Below are 19,753 nucleotides of genomic sequence, written 5' to 3'. Positions count from 1 at the left end.
TATGCTGTTGGTTAGCCATGGGCAACCTCGCCATTTATTCATAATCTGTTTCATTTTTATGGGACAATGTTATATAGTCTAAATAGTTTGTTAAGAAATATGTCTATCCAATCATCGATACCATTAGCCTCGGAGAATTCTGTAGACCAGTCAATCGTACCTAGCTCTGTTGTGAAGTTACTTATTGTAGCCTCATCATGGAGTCTAAAAGAGACCTTGTTGTATTCCAGTTGTTGTTTACCAATGTTTGTTAAGAGGAAGGTAGGGTAGTGGTCAGTAGTTCTGTCTGTGATTATCCCTGATTTAAGGGGAGCTAGTATATTAGTCAGTATATGGTCAATTATGATTGCACTTGTCTCAGTCAGCCTGGTTGGTTTTGTTATAGTTGGTATGAGTAGTGTGTTGTTCATATTGTTGATGAAATCAGTTACTGGCTGGCCATCTGTTAGGCCAAGGTTAATGTTGAAGTCTCTGGCTAGGAGAGAGTGGTGCTTGTTCATTTGGTTGTTTGTGATTAGTATCTTTAATTTATTGCTAAAATTTGGGATGTTTGTATGAGGCATCCAGTAAATGGCACCAATTGTTATAGGAGTCTTAAGGTTTTTTACAGTAAAATTTGCAGAAATGTATTCTCCATATTCATCACTATAGCAAGTGGTGTTACATGATAGTTCATAAGAGTAATAGACCCTTTCAGGGTCCAGACCCCTAATCTGAAACTTGTTCACAGGGTTCAAGAATTTTCAAAAGAAAAATTTTGTTATTTTATATTATCAAATGGTATAGAATCTTTTTCTGAAAGTAATAAAACAAAAAATATGAAATTTGATGGAAAACTGATGAAATTATGCTATTGCAAATTTTGCTGTCAGTGATATTTACCCATCAGCAATTTTGCTCATTTTGACTCCTATTTTAGGTCAATTATATTGTTCCAGTTGACAAAACTCATAGCTGTTTCACTAGTATGCCTTATATTTTATTGATTGAGCACAAGAAACCACCCAGTCAACTATTTCAACTACCCAATAAAGTGATCAGAAATTGGTAATTTGGTGAATTTTACTCAAATTTCAAAATATTCCAATTTCAAAACAGGGTTCAGAATAAGCCATGCAGGCATTCCTGTAGTGGTGTCGCTAGGGTTGGTGTCACCCGGGGCGGAATCTTTGGTGTCACCCAGGGCGGCATCTTTGGTGTCACCCCCATGAAATCCCAGGGCAGGGGGATGGGGGAGTAAACTCCAGTTACATCACTACTGCATGACTAATGACTAGTATTTAGCAATGAAAATGCTTAAGGGCCATAAACCGAACTTTATTAGTGATAAAATAAATAATCGTAGTAGTAGTTAGGAAACAAACTCAAATACCACTTTGAGTACAGGCAACAGATCCTACGTTTATTCATCTTCAACAATGAAAAAAAAAAAACTTGAAAAATAGAGAAAAACACTAGTTCTAATTTGACCTTGAATACAGGTAACATCTCAATGAATCTGATCTTACATTTCCTTGCCTTCAATCCTGCAAAATCATCTATCACATCATCAAAATCAATGATTTTCCCTGTATAGGCCTATTTGTATTCTGCAATGATATATTAGGCTACATAGAAACGAAGGATTTTTCTCTTGTGTTGCTGCAGCACAGTTTTGGGCATTAGTGTTACCTTCTTTAGAGGCTCTGTGGTGTCACCCCATAAATGGTGTCACCTGCATCCCCCTCCATCCCCGGGCATCCCCTCACGACGCCACTGCATTCCTGGCACTAAAATAACACTTCCTCTGTTCATTAGTTATGTTACCAAGATTTACACGTGAATTCCATTTTGATTTTTTATTCACACAGAATTTCACACAAAAGAGTTACTGTTGTGCAATATTGTAATAATTGTATAAATAATATTTTTTTTTTTTATTATCACACCGGCCGATTCCCACCAAGGCAGGGTGGCCCGAAAAAGAAAAACTTTCACCATCATTCACTCCATCACTGTCTTGCCAGAAGGGTGCTTTACACTACAGTTTTTAAACTGCAACATTAACACCCCTCCTTCAGAGTGCAGGCACTGTACTTCCCATCTCCAGGACTCAAGTCCGGCCTGCCGGTTTCCCTGAATCCCTTCATAAATGTTACTTTGCTCACACTCCAACAGCACGTCAAGTATTAAAAACCATTTGTCTCCATTCACTCCTATCAAACACGCTCACGCATGCCTGCTGGAAGTCCAAGCCCCTCGCACACAAAACCTCCTTTACCCCCTCCCTCCCACCCTTCCTAGGCCGACCCCTACCCCGCCTTCCTTCCACTACAGACTGATACACTCTTGAAGTCATTCTGTTTCGCTCCATTCTCTCTACATGTCCGAACCACCTCAACAACCCTTCCTCAGCCCTCTGGACAACAGTTTTGGTAATCCCGCACCTCCTCCTAACTTCCAAACTACGAATTCTCTGCATTATATTCACACCACACATTGCCCTCAGACATGACATCTCCACTGCCTCCAGCCTTCTCCTCGCTGCAACATTCATCACCCACGCTTCACACCCATATAAGAGCGTTGGTAAAACTATACTCTCATACATTCCCCTCTTTGCCTCCAAGGACAAAGTTCTTTGTCTCCACAGACTCCTAAGTGCACCACTCACTCTTTTTCCCTCATCAATTCTATGATTCACCTCATCTTTCATAGACCCATCCGCTGACACGTCCACTCCCAAATATCTGAATACGTTCACCTCCTCCATACTCTCTCCCTCCAATCTGATATTCAATCTTTCATCACCTAATCTTTTTGTTATCCTCATAACCTTACTCTTTCCTGTATTCACCTTTAATTTTCTTCTTTTGCACACCCTACCAAATTCATCCACCAATCTCTGCAACTTCTCTTCAGAATCTCCCAAGAGCACAGTGTCATCAGCAAAGAGCAGCTGTGACAACTCCCACTTTGTGTGTGATTCTTTATCTTTTAACTCCACGCCTCTTGCCAAGACCCTCGCATTTACTTCTCTTACAACCCCATCTATAAATATATTAAACAACCACGGTGACATCACACATCCTTGTCTAAGGCCTACTTTTACTGGGAAAAAATTCCCCTCTTTCCTACATACTCTAACTTGAGCCTCACTATCCTCGTAAAAACTCTTCACTGCTTTCAGTAACCTACCTCCTACACCATACACTTGCAACATCTGCCACATTGCCCCCCTATCCACCCTGTCATACGCCTTTTCCAAATCCATAAATGCCACAAAGACCTCTTTAGCCTTATCTAAATACTGTTCACTTATATGTTTCACTGTAAACACCTGGTCCACACACCCCCTACCTTTCCTAAAGCCTCCTTGTTCATCTGCTATCCTATTCTCCGTCTTACTCTTAATTCTTTCAATTATAACTCTACCATACACTTTACCAGGTACACTCAACAGACTTATCCCCCTATAATTTTTGCACTCTCTTTTATCCCCTTTGCCTTTATACAAAGGAACTATGCATGCTCTCTGCCAATCCCTAGGTACCTTACCCTCTTCCATACATTTATTAAATAATTGCACCAACCACTCCAAAACTATATCCCCACCTGCTTTTAACATTTCTATCTTTATCCCATCAATCCCGGCTGCCTTACCCCCTTTCATTTTACCTACTGCCTCACGAACTTCCCCCACACTCACAACTGACTCTTCCTCACTCCTACAAGATGTTATTCCTCCTTGCCCTATACACGAAATCACAGCTTCCCTATCTTCATCAACATTTAACAATTCCTCAAAATATTCCTTCCATCTTCCCAATACCTCTAACTCTCCATTTAATAACTCTCCTCTCCTATTTTTAACTGACAAATCCATTTGTTCTCTAGGCTTTCTTAACTTGTTAATCTCACTCCAAAACTTTTTCTTATTTTCAACAAAATTTGTTGATAACATCTCACCCACTCTCTCATTTGCTCTCTTTTTACATTGCTTCACCACTCTCTTAACTTCTCTCTTTTTCTCCATATACTCTTCCCTCCTTGCATCACTTCTACTTTGTAAAAACTTCTCATATGCTAACTTTTTCTCCCTTACTACTCTCTTTACATCATCATTCCACCAATCGCTCCTCTTCCCTCCTGCACCCACTTTCCTGTAACCACAAACTTCTGCTGAACACTCTAACACTACATTTTTAAACCTACCCCATACCTCTTCGACCCCATTGCCTATGCTCTCATTAGCCCATCTATCCTCCAATAGCTGTTTATATCTTACCCTAACTGCCTCCTCTTTTAGTTTATAAACCTTTACCTCTCTCTTCCCTGATGCTTCTATTCTCCTTGTATCCCATCTACCTTTTACTCTCAGTGTAGCTACAACTAGAAAGTGATCTGATATATCTGTGGCCCCTCTATAAACATGTACATCCTGAAGTCTACTCAACAGTCTTTTATCTACCAATACATAATCCAACAAACTACTGTCATTTCGCCCTACATCATATCGTGTATACTTATTTATCCTCTTTTTCTTAAAATATGTATTACCTATAACTAAACCCCTTTCTATACAAAGTTCAATCAAAGGGCTCCCATTATCATTTACACCTGGCACCCCAAACTTACCTACCACACCCTCTCTAAAAGTTTCTCCTACTTTAGCATTCAAGTCCCCTACCACAATTACTCTCTCACTTGGTTCAAAGGCTCCTATACATTCACTTAACATCTCCCAAAATCTCTCTCTCTCCTCTGCATTCCTCTCTTCTCCAGGTGCATACACGCTTATTATGACCCACTTCTCGCATCCAACCTTTACTTTAATCCACATAATTCTTGAATTTACACATTCATATTCTCTTTTCTCCTTCCATAACTGATCATTTAACATTACTGCTACCCCTTCCTTTGCTCTAACTCTCTCAGATACTCCAGATTTAATCCCATTTATTTCCCCCCACTGAAACTCTCCTACCCCCTTCAGCTTTGTTTCGCTTAGGGCCAGGACATCCAACTTCTTTTCATTCATAACATCAGCAATCATCTGTTTCTTGTCATCCGCACTACATCCACGCACATTTAAGCAACCCAGTTTTATAAAGTTTTTCTTCTTCTCTTTTTTAGTAATTGTATACAGGAGAAGGGGTTACTAGCCCATTGCTCCCGGCATTTTAGTCGCCTCATACGACACGCATGGCTTACGGAGGAAAGATTCTTTTCCACTTCCCCATGGACAATAGAAGAAATAAAAAGAACAAGAGCTATTTAGAAAAAGGAGAAAAACCTAGATGTATGTATATATATATATATGCATGTGCGTGTCTATGAAGTGTGACCAAAGTGTAAGTAGGAGTAGCAAGATATCCCTGTTATCTTAGCGTGTTTATGAGACAGAAAAAGAAACCAGCAATCCTACCATCATGCAAAACAGTTACAGGTTTTTGTTTCACAGTCATCTGGCAGGACGGTAGTACTTCCCTGGGTGGTTGCTGTCTACCAACCTACTACCTACTACCTATCGGCACATTTGTGAATGCATATTAGACCCACCAGTTGACGTGTATTGGATACATGATGTGATTTGTTTACTCTTGAACATCTGCAAAAATTGAACATTTCCACTACTTTGAGCTCAATTTCAAGCTATTTTGAGTCCTGAAAACCATCAAAATCATCTCTATTTCTGTAATATATCGTCTATGAAATGAGATCAAGAATACAACCATAAAAACCATATGAAAATACAGCCTCCTCACAATGTGGTTCTGTTCCTAAGACCACATCAGTAAATGAATTTGTCGCTAAGTGAGGAGCATACTATAATGGTAGTGGACTTGTGTCAACCATCTTTGATATTGTTTTAATGTCACCTTTGCACCATTTATAACATTTCTGGTATATTTTTAACCCTTTCACTGTTGGTCCCATAATATTACGGCTTGCAAGCCAGTGTCAGTCCGGTAATATTACGCCAAAATTCTAGCGGCTTCCAGTCTTGTGGGAGAAAGCTGGTAGGCCTGCATATGAGAGAATGGGTTTGAGTGGTCAGTGTGCACAGTATAAAAAAAATCCTGCAGCACGCAGTGCATAATGAGGAAAAAAAATCCATCCGTTTGTTTTTTGTTTAAAGCACTGACTTTGAGGTGTATTTTCACATGGTATTTATGGCTGTATTCTCGTTTTCTTGGTCTCATTTGATAGAATGGAAGATATATTATAGAAATAGAAATGATTTTGAATGGTTTACGGAATAAAATTACCTTGAAATTGAGCTCAAAGTAGCGGAAATGTTCGATTTTTGCTGATGTTCAAGAGTCAACAAATCAAGATATGTGTCCAATACACATCAACTGATGGGTCTAATATGTTTTCACAAATGTGCTGATATTATTTATACCTCTTTTACAATGATGCAGTAGTGTGCATAACAGTAAATCATCTATTTTTTGTGTGAATTAAAATTCAGAATGGAAAGCAAGCATAATAATGAACAGAGAAAATGTTATTTTAGTGAAAGGAATATTTGTACAGTATTGTTAATTCTGGACCCTGTTATGAAATTGGCCTTACTTGAATTGTGTATGAAATTGGCCGAATTACCAATTTCTGATTACTTTATTGGGCAGCTAAAATTAGTAAATGGGTGGTTTCGTGTACTCATTTGATAGAACAAATGGAGTTCTAGCGAAATAGCTATGAGTTGATTGACTGGAACAAAGAAATTGGCCAAAAATAGCACTCAAAGTTGGTGAAATTGCTAATGCGTAAATATCGCTGAGACTGCAAACTTTGCGAGAGCATAATTCCTTAAGTTTTCCATCAAATTTTGTACTTTTGGTGTCATTGCCATCAGGAAGTGATTCTTTATCATTTCATTAGAAAAAATAATTTTTTTTTTTTAAATTCTTTGACACTGAGAGCAAGTTTGTGAGCAGGGGTCTCGACAGTGAAAGGGTTAAATGTTTATACAGTAGTGTATTGTATATTGTAATAAACAAAATAGAGAAAATCAGCTCAAACATACATTATTTAGGTATGAATACTGATTGGAGAGCCCGTTGTAAGTCCAAGTCATCGGTAAACAAGTACATCACTAAGTGAGGAGAGGCTGTACACCGCAAAGTTGCTGTTTTAAATAAAATACACAGTTTTTTTTTTCCTCATAAGTGCTGTGTGCTGCAAGATTAATTTCATATAGTGCACTCTTATTACATCGACACATTCTTTCATATTTAGTCCCATATTCACCACTCACAGCTTGCCTGAGTGAGCTGAGCTCATCATGTAGTACTATGGCATTGACCCTGGCTTCAAAGCCGTGGAACTACAGCATGGACCCTGAAATGGTTAAGCAATAGAAAAGCATAATACATCACGACAATGAACAACAATTACATAATCAATTTTATTTTTATAAGATCTGGAAATCCTAAAAGACAAGTTGTTTTGCTTTTTTGAGGTTCCCAGGAACCTAACCCTATTTTCTCCTAAGTTCTTCAGTTTATCTAACACGGATTTATATACAATGGCATTTTCAGGAAAGAAACTACTGTTTAATATAATGGTCTACTGATATGTTTTTTCCTCTCTTCTCTAGCAAATGAAAACTTTGTCAGTTTTTTCATGTGTCTTGTTTGTAAGTCCTACTTTTTATACTCAGGTGAACACTCCTGACAACCTTTGGAACTACTTATATAATGGGGTGCTAGGTGAATTACGAGCAGGAAGCTACTACAATGGGAAAAAACCTTATGGGTTGCGAGGCTACCTGAATGACCAATGCAACCGCATCATGGGCTACGCCATCATTAGACAGATTCGTGTCAAAAGTTACTCCTGCAGGTACAGTATTCAAAAATATAATTATATTTAGATTTCAATAATACTCTTTGTTAATTTTACAAATGAGATCTATCCAAAACAAAAATACCACACATATTACTGATAATTATAAAGTGACCATTTACAGTTGCAGTGTAACCATTACCATTATTTTTCTTAATGATTTATAAGTTGTATAGCAACAATTACCTTTGTTTTTCTTAGTAATTTATAGGTACAGTGTATGTTGTAATCAGAAATTACCGTAAACATTTTTTTGCATCCCTTTCCACTCCTTGTTTCAACTAACACTGTGGATATACACTTCAGAGTAGTGCAGAGCAGGTTTGTCTCCTTATGCAGCCTTTCTCGGAGAGGCTGTGGCAGGTGATAAACCCGCACTGCACTACTCTGAGAAAACTTTGCCTTACCCTTTCAGTTGTTACCTTGCAACATTGTTTCAGTGAAACAGTTACAGTAGTACAATTGCTTAGCCCTTCTTATTAGTTTGGTGAGGACTGATGCATAGTGTTTAATAATATCTCTGTTTATTAAGCTCTGTCTGTATTGCTTTTCATATTGATGTTTCTTATCAGTGGATCTTAGTATGCTGTTAGTAAACCATGGATAACCTACCATACCCCCGGCCGGGATTGAACCCGTGGTCATAGTCTCAAAACTCCAGCCCGTCGCGTTAGCCACTAGACCAGCTAGCCACAATAAGATTCATCCAACTAGGTATATTTCTACACCATAGGAAGGTTAGCACAGGCACCTCTGTGACCACAAATGCAAGCTTTTACAGACGAATCTCCAGCTAGCGTGGCCATGACGAACTCTAGCTCAAGTCCCTTCACTGCCGTCAACATGACTCAAGAAATCGTAATGACACGATTGCAAACAAACCATACCCCCGGCCGGGATTGAACCCGCGGTCATAGAGTCTCAAAACTCCAGCCTGTCGCGTTAGCCACTAGACCAGCTAGCCACAATAAGATTCATCCAACTAGGTATATTTCTACACCATAGGAAGGTTAGCACAGGCACCTCTGTGACCACAAATGCAAGTTTTTACAGACGAATCTCCATGACCTCAGGTTCAATCCCGGCCGGGGGTATGGTTTGTTTGCAATCATGTCATTACGATTTCTTGAGTCATGTTGACGGCAGTGAAGGGACTTGAGCTAGAGTTCGTCACGGCCATGCTAGCTGGAGATTCGTCTGTAAAAACTTGCATTTGTGGTCACAGAGGTGCCTGTGCTAACCTTCCTATGGTTTAGAAATATACCTAGTTGGATGAATCTTATTGTGGCTAGCTGGTCTAGTGGCTAACGCGACGGGCTGGAGTTTTGAGACTCTATGACTGCGGGTTCAATCCCGGCCGGGGGTATGGTTTGTTTGCAATCGTGTCATTACGATTTCTTGAGTCATGGATAACCTAGCCGTTTATTCATAATCTGTTTCGTTTTTATGGGACAATGTTTGTTATATAGTCTAAGTAATTTATTAAGAAATATGTCTATCCAGTCATCGATATCATTGGCATTGGAGAATTCTGTAGGCCAGTCAGCCGTACTTAGTTCTATCGTGAAGTTAGTTATTGATGCCTTGTCAGTGGAGTCTAAAAGAGACCTTGTTGTGTTCCAAAGGTTGTTTATAAATATTTGTTAAGATCCCTCCCTATGTAAGCAAAAGACTTGGCAGGAGATGCAACATTCCCCCAATGAAAAGCAGGGGTGCCATGAGTATACTAAGAGACAACATGATAAGTCTGCATGACTTAAGAAATCGTAATGACACGATTGCAAATAAACCATACCCCCGGCCGGGATTGAACCCGCGGTCATAGAGTCTCAAAACTCCAGCCCGTCGCGCTAGCCACTAGACCAGCTAGCCACAATAAGATTCATCCAACTAGGTATATTTCTACACCATAGGAAAGTTAGCACAGGCACCTCTGTGACCACAAATGCAAGCTGGAGATTCGTCTGTAAAAACTTGCATTTGTGGTCACAGAGGTGCCTGTGCTAACTTTCCTATGGTGTAGAAATATACCTAGTTGGATGAATCTTATTGTGGCTAGCTGGTCTAGTGGCTAGCGCGACGGGCTGGAGTTTTGAGACTCTATGACCGCGGATTCAATCCCGGCCGGGGGTATGGTTTAACATGATAAGTGTCAGGGACCTAAGACTGTTCAACTGCCTCCCAGCATATATAAGGGAGGTTACCAATAGACCCCTGTCTGTCTTCAAGAAGGCGCTAGACAGGCACCCAAAGTCAGTACTTGATCAGCCGGGCTGTGGTTCATACGTTGGTTTATATGCAGCCAGCAGTAACAGCCTGGTCTCAGACCAGGCCGCGGGGGTGTTGATCCCTGAAAACCTTTCCAGGTATACCTCACCCACTTGCCAATACTTCTGACATACGTTTGGACCGTTTAAGGGTTAAATGCCTTCTGATCTTCTCCATTCTTTGTATAGGACTGATGAAGCCACTGTGTGGCAAAACATTTCTTCAATAAAGATACCTAAGTATTGCTTATGTTTCTAATTATCAGTGTGTCGGTTCTCTGAACCATTTATCAACATCAGCTGTAAAGTTATATTCATAATTAACAATCTGTATTATGATGATACAGCTTCATCTCTATGGAAAATTATGAGTCTAATATTTTTTTTCTAATGAGTGTATTTTACTATATTCTTTGTCATTTATCCTCTTCAAGGGGGGCTCCTTGGCGTGGTGAAGAGGCTCTTGGTCTGAGGAATTAGACCTGTTGGTCTCCTTCCTCAGATCGAAACTAATTACCCCCCAATCCCCCTTTCCCTCTCCCATCCTCCCCATCCTCTGCATCCTCCCCTTTTTCCTTTCTTCCTCCTCCTCCCCACCCCTCCCTTTTGCCCTTCCTTTTTGGCCTTTGGGATTTTTTCCCACAGGCACACTAGGTTTTGGGTGGGTGTAAGGGCCATCGAATGGTGTGTTTTTCCCCGTTGGGACTTCTCAGACCGAATAAGTTCCAACATGTAAGTTCCAACAGGTAGGGGAAAGGGTACCGGGGTACATCCCATTCCGTTGAGGTTCTTGGCGGTGGCGTAGTTTGCCGTGGAATCTGGATTGCCTGTGGATGTCCCGATCCCTCTCCGGTATCCCGAAGGGTGGCTTTGGGGGTCTTTCGGGCGACGGGTGTATCTCTGGAAGCCTCCTTTTGGATTCCGGGGGTGGTGGCCGAAGGAGGTATGCTTTGTGGCGGATATCCGGCCGCCCTCTCTTTTGTCCACTGAGGTAGCTCGGCAGATGTGAGGTTGCTATCCCGGATTGCTGGCATGATGGGTAGGGTATGGCATGGGTTCCATGCTGCATCTGCGCTACTTGCGGTGCTGAGGTCTTCTTGGGCACGGAGGGAGATTTCTGGCCCTTTCATTCCTCCTAGGAACTATCCCTCCTCGGTTTCCCCTTTTTTTATTCTTTTTTTTATTTTTATTTTCTTCTTTTTTTTCTTAAAAACAAAAAGAAAGAAGTAACCTAACCATGGAGTACCCAATCCACGACCCTGCTACCCCCGGGCCCCTTATTGTTACCGCACTCCGTTCTGACCTCGCCTTGACTTTTGGCCACTCTTCGGACATTCCTATGGCCCCTGTACCTCTTGCTGGTGCTGTTTCCTCACCCACTTCAGGCTTCCACTGACTCCTTCGATTTGTCTGACCTCCGCTCTCCTTTGACTATGCTTCCGGCTTCTCCCTCTACGGTGTGGCGATTTTCGAATCGCCAGCTCGTCCCACATTGGACCGACTCTGGTCCCACTTCTAAACATCAACGACAATCTCCTAATGATGTTACGTACTTCGTTACCTTCCCTTTCTACTCGGAAAAGACTGACACGTCATGCACTCCCTCTCCACACTCAGTTTCAGACCACACAATGGACTAAATTCTTTACATTAAGACCGACTTCTTCTATTGCCTATCTTTCCGACCATAGTATTGGCAAAGCACTCCTACGCCACGTTGGTAGAGATATTTCCTTTAATGCTCTTAAGAGTGGTACGCGCATCATCACAGTCCAGAATTCTACCCAAGCTCATGATCTTTCTCTTCTTTCACATGTTGATACTATTCCTATCACTATCGAAAAACATCATTCCCTCAATTCTTGTAGTGGTACTGTTATTCTTCCCCATACCATAGTCCAACAGAATTTCCAGACATGTGGCACTGACATTCTCAAACAGCTGGAACTCCAAGATCTCCCAATTCTCAAGGTAGACACTTATGTTCTTCCTGCCTTGCAATGTGGCTCGTTTAACTTTTGACAGCCGTGAACTCCCATCCTCTGTTTATGTAGCAGGACATCAGTTACAAGTTCGGAAGGTGATCCCTACACCGCAAAAGTGTAGGAATTGCTGGCGATTTGGCCACCCAGCAAAATATTGCAGATCTATAGCCGAATGCCCAGTCTGTGGTGCCGATGACCATTCTAATACGTCTTGCAGTTGAACTCCCTCTTGCCTTAACTGTCATGAGGCTCACCCTTCGTACTCTCGCCATTGCCAAGTCTACTTAAATGAGTGGGAAATTCGTTGCCTCAAAGAGGCAGAAGGTCTCCCTTATGCTATGACAGTTTCTCATCTCCGCCTCCAAGGGAGACTGCCCCGTGTTTCTTATTCTCGTGTTTCAAAGCGTCCCCCCACTTCTGGGGTCACATCTTCTGCAGCCTCCTCTGCGGTTGCCAGTCCCATAGTCACTCCTGTATCTAATTCTTTTGCTGTCCTGGACTCAGACGTCCCTGCTTCAACTCCTCAGCCTGTCCTCACTTCTTCGTGTCCTCCCTCACAAACCCCGGTATCGACAAGACCTCGTACGACACCTCCTCCCAATCGTCCCTCTACTTCTCAGAGTCCCAAAAAATCTCCTTTAACCCCTCCTTCCCTTCATCCACCTCCACATTTTACCTTCCCAGTCTCTGTACCTGAGTCTTCCCCTTTCACTGGCTCTGTTACAAGTGCGGAGGTTCATCCTCCTCCTCATACTGTGCCTTCCTCCCCTGTCCCGTCCCAAGTTTCTTCCTCTTCTGCCACCTCCCAGGTTTCTGCCTCTTCTGTCCCCTCCCACACTTCTCCAGTTCCCTCCACCCTTTCGCCCCCCCTACCTTGGTACAGTCCATTACAGCTCCGATCTTTACTCAAACTCCTCCTCCTTCCATCTCCAATATTGTCTCCCATACGACGTCTCTGAACTCCAAAACACTTGAAGCAATCTCTGAATATATTGCAGAGACCAAACCATCAATGGACACTGATCCACCCTCTGTTCCTTCTCATTCCTCTTCTCCATCTGCGCAACTCCTTTCTTCACAATGCTCCGTTCCTTCGCTACTTGAACGTTTTCCTTTGCCACCGCATGTGGACTTTTCTAACCCCTCTAGTCTGTAGGTACCCTTACCTGCGGATTTCTGGTATATTTATCGTTGCAAATCATGGCCTATTTACAGTGGAATATTCGCGGCCTCAGGGGTAATCGGGGTGAGCTTCAGATGTTGCTCTCCCAGTTTTCCCCTGTTGGTGTTTGCTAACAGGAACCAGAATTACACTCTGCCATTATCTATCCTATCTCAGGCTATAATTTATTGTATTCTTCAGATCCTTTTCCTGATGGGACCTTTAATGAAAGTGCCCTTCTTCTACGCACTGATATTCCGTACCATCAGCTATTCGTTTGTACTTCGCTGCATTACACAGCAGCCCGTATCCACTTGCATAGGTGGTATACACTCTGTTCTTTGTATCTCTCTCCTTCTCGGACATTATCTATCCCAGATATTGCCTTTCTTGTTTCGTCATTACCGCCACCACTTCTGTTACGTGGCAATTTTAATGCCCATCATTTCCTCTGGGGGGGTCTCACTGTGATTCCCGTGGCATTCAGTTAGAGGCTTTTCTTGCTACCCACCCCCTCCATGTTTTAAATACAGGTACTCACACCCATTTTGATCCTCGGACTCGTACTCTCTCTTGCATTGATCTCTCAGTCTGCTCTTCCTCTGCCGCATTAGACTTCACCTGGTCTGTTCTCCCGGATTTGCATGACAGCGATTATTTCCCAATCATTCTTACTTCCCCTTTATATTCACCACCACTTTGTATCCCACACTGGCAATTTGATGAGGCAAATTGGAACCTTTACTCACAACTAACTGTTTTTAGTGAGGTTCCTTCTTCGTCTTCCATTGATGAGCTTTTACTCCTCTTCTCGTCCTCCGTTTTAACCGCAGCTTCTCATTCTATACCCCAAACTTCGGGAAGGCATTCTCAGAAATGCGTGCCTTGGTGGTCTCCTGCTTGTGCTCGTGCAGTACGTTTGAAACGCGCTGCGTGGGGCAGGTACCAGTACAGTAGAACCACGGAGAGACTTCTTGATTTTAAGCAGAAGCGTGCGATCGCTCGCCGTGTCATCCGTGACGCTAAATGCACTTGCTGGCGAGATTATGTCTCCACCATCACCTCTGCTTCCTCTGAGTGCAGTCTGGAAAAAAGTACGAAAACTGAGTGGTAAATATTCTCCTGACCTGGCTCCTGTTCTGCAGGTTGTCGGTGTTGATATAGCAAACCCAGTAGATGTTGCTAATGAAATTGGCAATCATCTGGTCCGTATTTCTCAGGGGCTCCATCTATGCCCCTCGTTTCTTTCCTCAAAGTCTGCCAGAGAGTTAGCACCCTTGGACTTTTCTTCTCTCAGAGAAGAACAGTATAATGTGCCTTTTACACTTCAGGAACTGGAGGCAACACTCTCAGCTTGCCTATCATCGGCAGCTGGGCCCGACAACATTCATATTCGTATGCTACAACATTTACATCAGTCAGCCCTTGCAGTCCTATTACGCCTTTTCAATCTTATTTGGTCACAAGGAGTTCTTCCACAGCTGTGGAAATCTGCCATTGTTCTCCCTTTCCGCAAACCAGGCACTACGGGACATGAAGCCTCCCACTATCGTCCCATTGCTCTTACCAGTGCAGTTTGCAAAGTGATGGAACGCCTGGTAAATAGACGTTTAGTGTGGTATTTAGAGACACACAACAGTCTCTCCACTCGTCAATATGGCTTTCATAAGGGCCGTTCTACCATAGACCTCTTACTACGCTTGGATACGTATGTTCATAATGCCTTTGTGAATAACCACTCAGTTACTGCCATATTTTTTGACCTTGAGAAGGCATATGACACAACTTGGAGGTATAATATTTTGGCCCAAGCCCACTCCTTAGGCCTTCGAGGCAATCTACCATCCATCCTTAAGAACTTTTTAACCGACAGACATTTCCGTGTTCAGGTTAATAATGTGCTCTCCCCGGACTTTATCCAAGCTGAAGGTGTCTCCCAGGGATGTGTTCTGAGCACAACACTTTTTCTTCTTGCTATAAATGATTTGGCCTCTGTTCTTCCATCCAGTATTTGGTCATCACTCTATGTTGATGACTTTGCTATTGCATGTGCAGGTGCTGACTGTCACCTCATTACAGTTTCTCTCCAACATGTGGTCGACCGTGTTTCCAATTGGGCCACCACACATGGGTTTAAATTTTCCAGTACCAAAACTCACCAAATTACTTTCACTAGACGCTCTGTCATGTCCGATCATCCTTTGTACTTCTTTGGCTCCTGTATGCCTCAACGTGATACAGTCAGGTTTCTAGGTCTCCTCTTTGACTGTAGGTTATCCTGGAAACCTCACATTACCTCTCTGAAGGCAACTTGTCACAGTCGGCTGAACCTTCTTAAAACCCTTGCTCATCTTTCATGGGGAGCTGATCGTTGAACTCTCCTTCGCCTACATTCCGCCCTCATTTTATCGAAACTTGATTATGGTGACCAGATCTATTCAGCGGCCTCTCCTGCTACTCTCTCTAGCCTTAACCCCATTCATCACCAAGGATTACGGTAGATTCCCGCTCTCTTTTTCTTGACCACTTCCACTCTCATTCTCATGCCATTGCAGTGTACACAGATGACTCTAAGTCTTCTGACGGCATAGGATTCGCAGCAGTGTTTCCGGACAGCGTCGTACGAGGGCATTTACTATCTTCGGCTAGTATCTTTACTGCTGAATTGTATGCCATTCTTGCAGCACTTATCCGTATTGCATCTATGCCTATGTCATCATTTGTGGTTGTCTCTGACTCTCTTAGTGCTTTACAGGCTATACAGAAATTTGATACACCTCACCCCTTAGTCCTCCGTATCCAACTTTGGCTACGCCGCATCTCTTCCAAGCATAAAGATATTGTTTTTTGTTGGATCCCTGGTCATGTTGACGTACAGGGCAATGAACAGGCAGACACTGCTGCGCGGTCAGCAGTACATGACCTACCACTTTCATATAGAGGTGTTCCATTTACAGACTATTTTGCTGCAATAGCTACCCACCTTCACACCCGTTGGCAACAACGTTGGTCTACTCTGCTCAGTAAGAAACTTCAATCTATTAAACCGAGTATAGGTTACTGGCCATCTTCTTGTCACCAGTGTCGAGGTTGGGAGACTACTCTCTCCCGTCTTCGCATTGGCCATACTCGTCTTACTCATGGCTATCTCATGGAGAGGCGCCCTGCTCCTCTCTGTGAGAATTGTCAGGTTCCATTATCGGTTAGCCACATTCTATTAGACTGCCCACTTTATCAACGAGCATGCAGAATATACCTCCAACGTCGTCTTCGCTCCGCTGCTCTCTCTTTACCTTCCCTTCTGGCTGATGGACCCACCTTTCATCCGGAATCTCTCATTGACTTTTTGACAACAACTGACTTACCTCACAAACTCTGATGATACCTTCAGCCCTTTCTACCTCAATCTCTTGCTGCCCTCTACCCCCGCACTACCCCCTGCCCCACTGTTTTCTGTAACCTACTGATCATCCCTCCTCCCTTCTGCCGCCCAATACCCTCACTTCCTTCCCTACCCTACAGCGCTGTATAGCCCTTGTGGCTTAGCGCTTCTTTTTTATTATAATAATAATAATCTTTGTTATTTATATTCAAGTATATGTGAGGAATTTGTTCAGTTAATTTTATTTTTTCTAACAGGATTCCATATGTGATGAGATTGTTTGAAAAAGAGTGCAACAGCTACAATGGGATACTGGATGAAGATAGCCAGGACTATTGTGCTGGATGGATTCCTACTGATAGTTATAATGTCAACATTTCACAATGTTCAATGCCTGAGTTCAGGTACGTATACAGTAGACCCTCGGTTATCAGCAGGTTTTTCGGCTTCTGATATCAGCCATTATTTTGCTTATTGGCCGTATTGGACATGTCCACCACCAGCAGCTCATGTATTTCGCTATAATATATTGTTTTTGGTGGTTATTGATGAAGTGCAACTGCGAAATAAGTAACCATGGCCCCAAAGAAAGTTCCTAGTAAAGTTCCTTTGGCAAAGAAAGTGAGAAATACAATAGAACTCACGGCAGGCAGGTATAGAGGCAAGGAGTGCAGCAGGCATGAAGAGAGTGTAGCAGGAAGGCAAGGAGTGTAGCAGGGAGGCAGGGAGTGTAGCTTGCAGGCAATGAGTGTAGCAGGAAGGCAGGGAGTGTAGCAGGCATGCAGGGAGTGTAGCAGGCATGCAGGGAGTGTAGCAGGCAGGGAGGGAGTGTAGCAGGCAAGGAGGGAGTGTAGCAGGGAGGCAGGGAGATTAGTAGGCATGCAAGGAGTGTAACAGGCATGCAGGGAGTGTAGCAGGCATGCAGGGAGTGTAGTAGGCATGCACAGAGTGTAGCAGGAAGGCAGGGAGTGTAGCAGGAAGGCAGGGAGTGTAGTAGGGATGCCGCATTTGTGAGTCAATCTGGCTGTGTGTCTCTGGGTGAGTGAGCAAGACTCTGTGCATTCATCCAAACATTTCATTATAATCCATTGTTTTTTGTGGTTGTTTATTCAATGTAACTACAAAATAAGCCATCATTGGCCCAAAGAAAGACGTTACATAGTATATAAAAACATGCAATGTTTATATGCGATGTATGTTTAATAATAATCACTCTTGGGCACATTAAATGTTTTATTTTAGGTTAATATAGACATTTTCATTAATCCACCTATGATATTTTCTTCAAAATTATATAAGAAACACGTTACATAGCATTTAGCATATAAACATGCAATGTTTATATGCTGTCAAGTGGAGAGTCAGGTGGAGAGTAAAGATTGTGTTTTCTCTGATTCAGCATTAGAGAAAACTGTGAATCTGGTGTCTTGCCCAGTGACCACCCATCATATGCATTTGTTTACAATTCTCAGCATGAATTATTCATTACTTCTCCCTTTGTTTATGATGGCATCTAAAGGTAGTTGTTAGAAACAATTGAACTCAGTGAACATGGTAATAATGTGACTCTGTGGTGTTATAATATCGCTGTATAGTGTAATAATATGGCTGTGTAGTGTAGCCCAGGGGATACTACATACGTGCACTGTACCTACATCTACTGCTGCCTACACTGACTTCCTACAAATAAATACTACTCACCTCTCGTCCTACATTAAGACTAAAGATATTTTAAGGTAAGTGATGACTGTACTCATTGTTTTCTGTATGTAAAACTATGTACTTTTTGCTAATATTTTTGGATGTCTGAATCGGATTAATTGGATTTATATTAATTCTTAATGGAAATATTATTTTATTTTTTTGGCCTTTTTGGTTTTAGGCCGACCTTCTGGAATGGGCTACAGCTGATAACCGAGGGTCCACTGTATCAACATTCACACTGAGAGGTGATCTTGGAAACCTATTAATGACAACATTGAAGATGAGACAATGTTCAGGCCCAAAATGATGCATGCAAATTCAGACCAGATTTTAGACTATTTCATCAAAATCATTGTACAGTGGAACTTCGATGACCTAGCTCATAACACAGTTTGCTCATATATCAAAGAAATTTTCCTCATTTAAATGATCTGAAATGCCATTAATCCGTTTCAGCAGAATTACTGCTCTCAGGAGGCAGGACAAAATACTTTAGTAAAATGCTAATAACAACTCTACAGCTTATTTATCTATCACAATTGATCTAATATGACATAATAAACAATATAAATAACATAGAAACATGATATATACTCTAGAATGAATAAAATATGTCATTATGTTATGAGTGGTGGCATCCAGTGCCGCTGCCGCATTGACCATATCTTCCCATTTTCCCTTCTGACAACGAATTGTTTGTGAAGCTAACTGCACTAGATCACTAGTTTCATAAGGAAAACACTGAAACAATGTATTTATAAATAAAAAATATTGTACAAAACATAATAGACTGTTCAACTGCCTCCTAGCATACATAAGGAGGATTACCAACAGACCCCTGGCAGTCTTCAAGCTGGCACTGGACAAGCACCTAAAGTCAGTTCCTGACCAGCCGGGCTGTGGCTCGTACGTTGGTTTGCGTGCAGCCAGCAGTAACAGCCTGGTTGATCAGGCTCTGATCCACCAGGAGGCCTGGTCACAGACCGGGCCGCGGGGGCGTTGACCCCCGGAACTCTCTCCAGGTAAACTCCAGGTAAACTGGTAGAGGTGGAAGGTGGAACATAGGCTACTTGCTGCACTTTATTGCTAAACCTAATTGCTACACTCTTAATGTTTAATGTGAGGCAGTACCAGCGTAGTAGAAGTACGTACGTACTATGCTCCTACTGCCTCGCAAAGAACCCACACACCTTGTGCGTGTTTATCTATGATTTCGTGCTTTAATTCCATGGACATCATCCTCTTTTTCTTCTCAGCACTGTCCTTTGCGCTTACTTTCTTAGGACCCATGGTTAGGAGAAAGAAATTTGGCAAAATAACTACACAAAATGCAAGCAAAAAATGAGAGAAATTCTTCCACGGTGAGGTAAACAGTGCACTGCACTAGTTGGCGGTGTTCTGAAGCTCCTCGTTTTTT

General features: G+C 42.2%; 1 protein-coding gene across 1 annotated transcript in view; it reads left to right on the top strand.

Annotated features, from left to right (window-relative positions):
* LOC128701426 (location of vulva defective 1-like) overlaps nucleotides 1-19,753 on the top strand; it is a 384,351-nt gene that overhangs the window by 302,227 nt on the left and 62,371 nt on the right. Inside the window, exons 33-34 of the mRNA XM_070100373.1 lie at nucleotides 7,652-7,833; nucleotides 16,890-17,036. Of these exons, the coding sequence (XP_069956474.1) occupies nucleotides 7,652-7,833; nucleotides 16,890-17,036 (329 nt within the window). The remainder of the gene's footprint in view (nucleotides 1-7,651; nucleotides 7,834-16,889; nucleotides 17,037-19,753) is intronic.

Source organism: Cherax quadricarinatus, chromosome 72 (assembly GCF_038502225.1).
Source record: "Cherax quadricarinatus isolate ZL_2023a chromosome 72, ASM3850222v1, whole genome shotgun sequence".
Classification (NCBI taxonomy): Eukaryota; Metazoa; Arthropoda; class Malacostraca; order Decapoda; family Parastacidae; genus Cherax; species Cherax quadricarinatus.
This window is presented reverse-complemented; position numbering and strand designations above follow the sequence as displayed.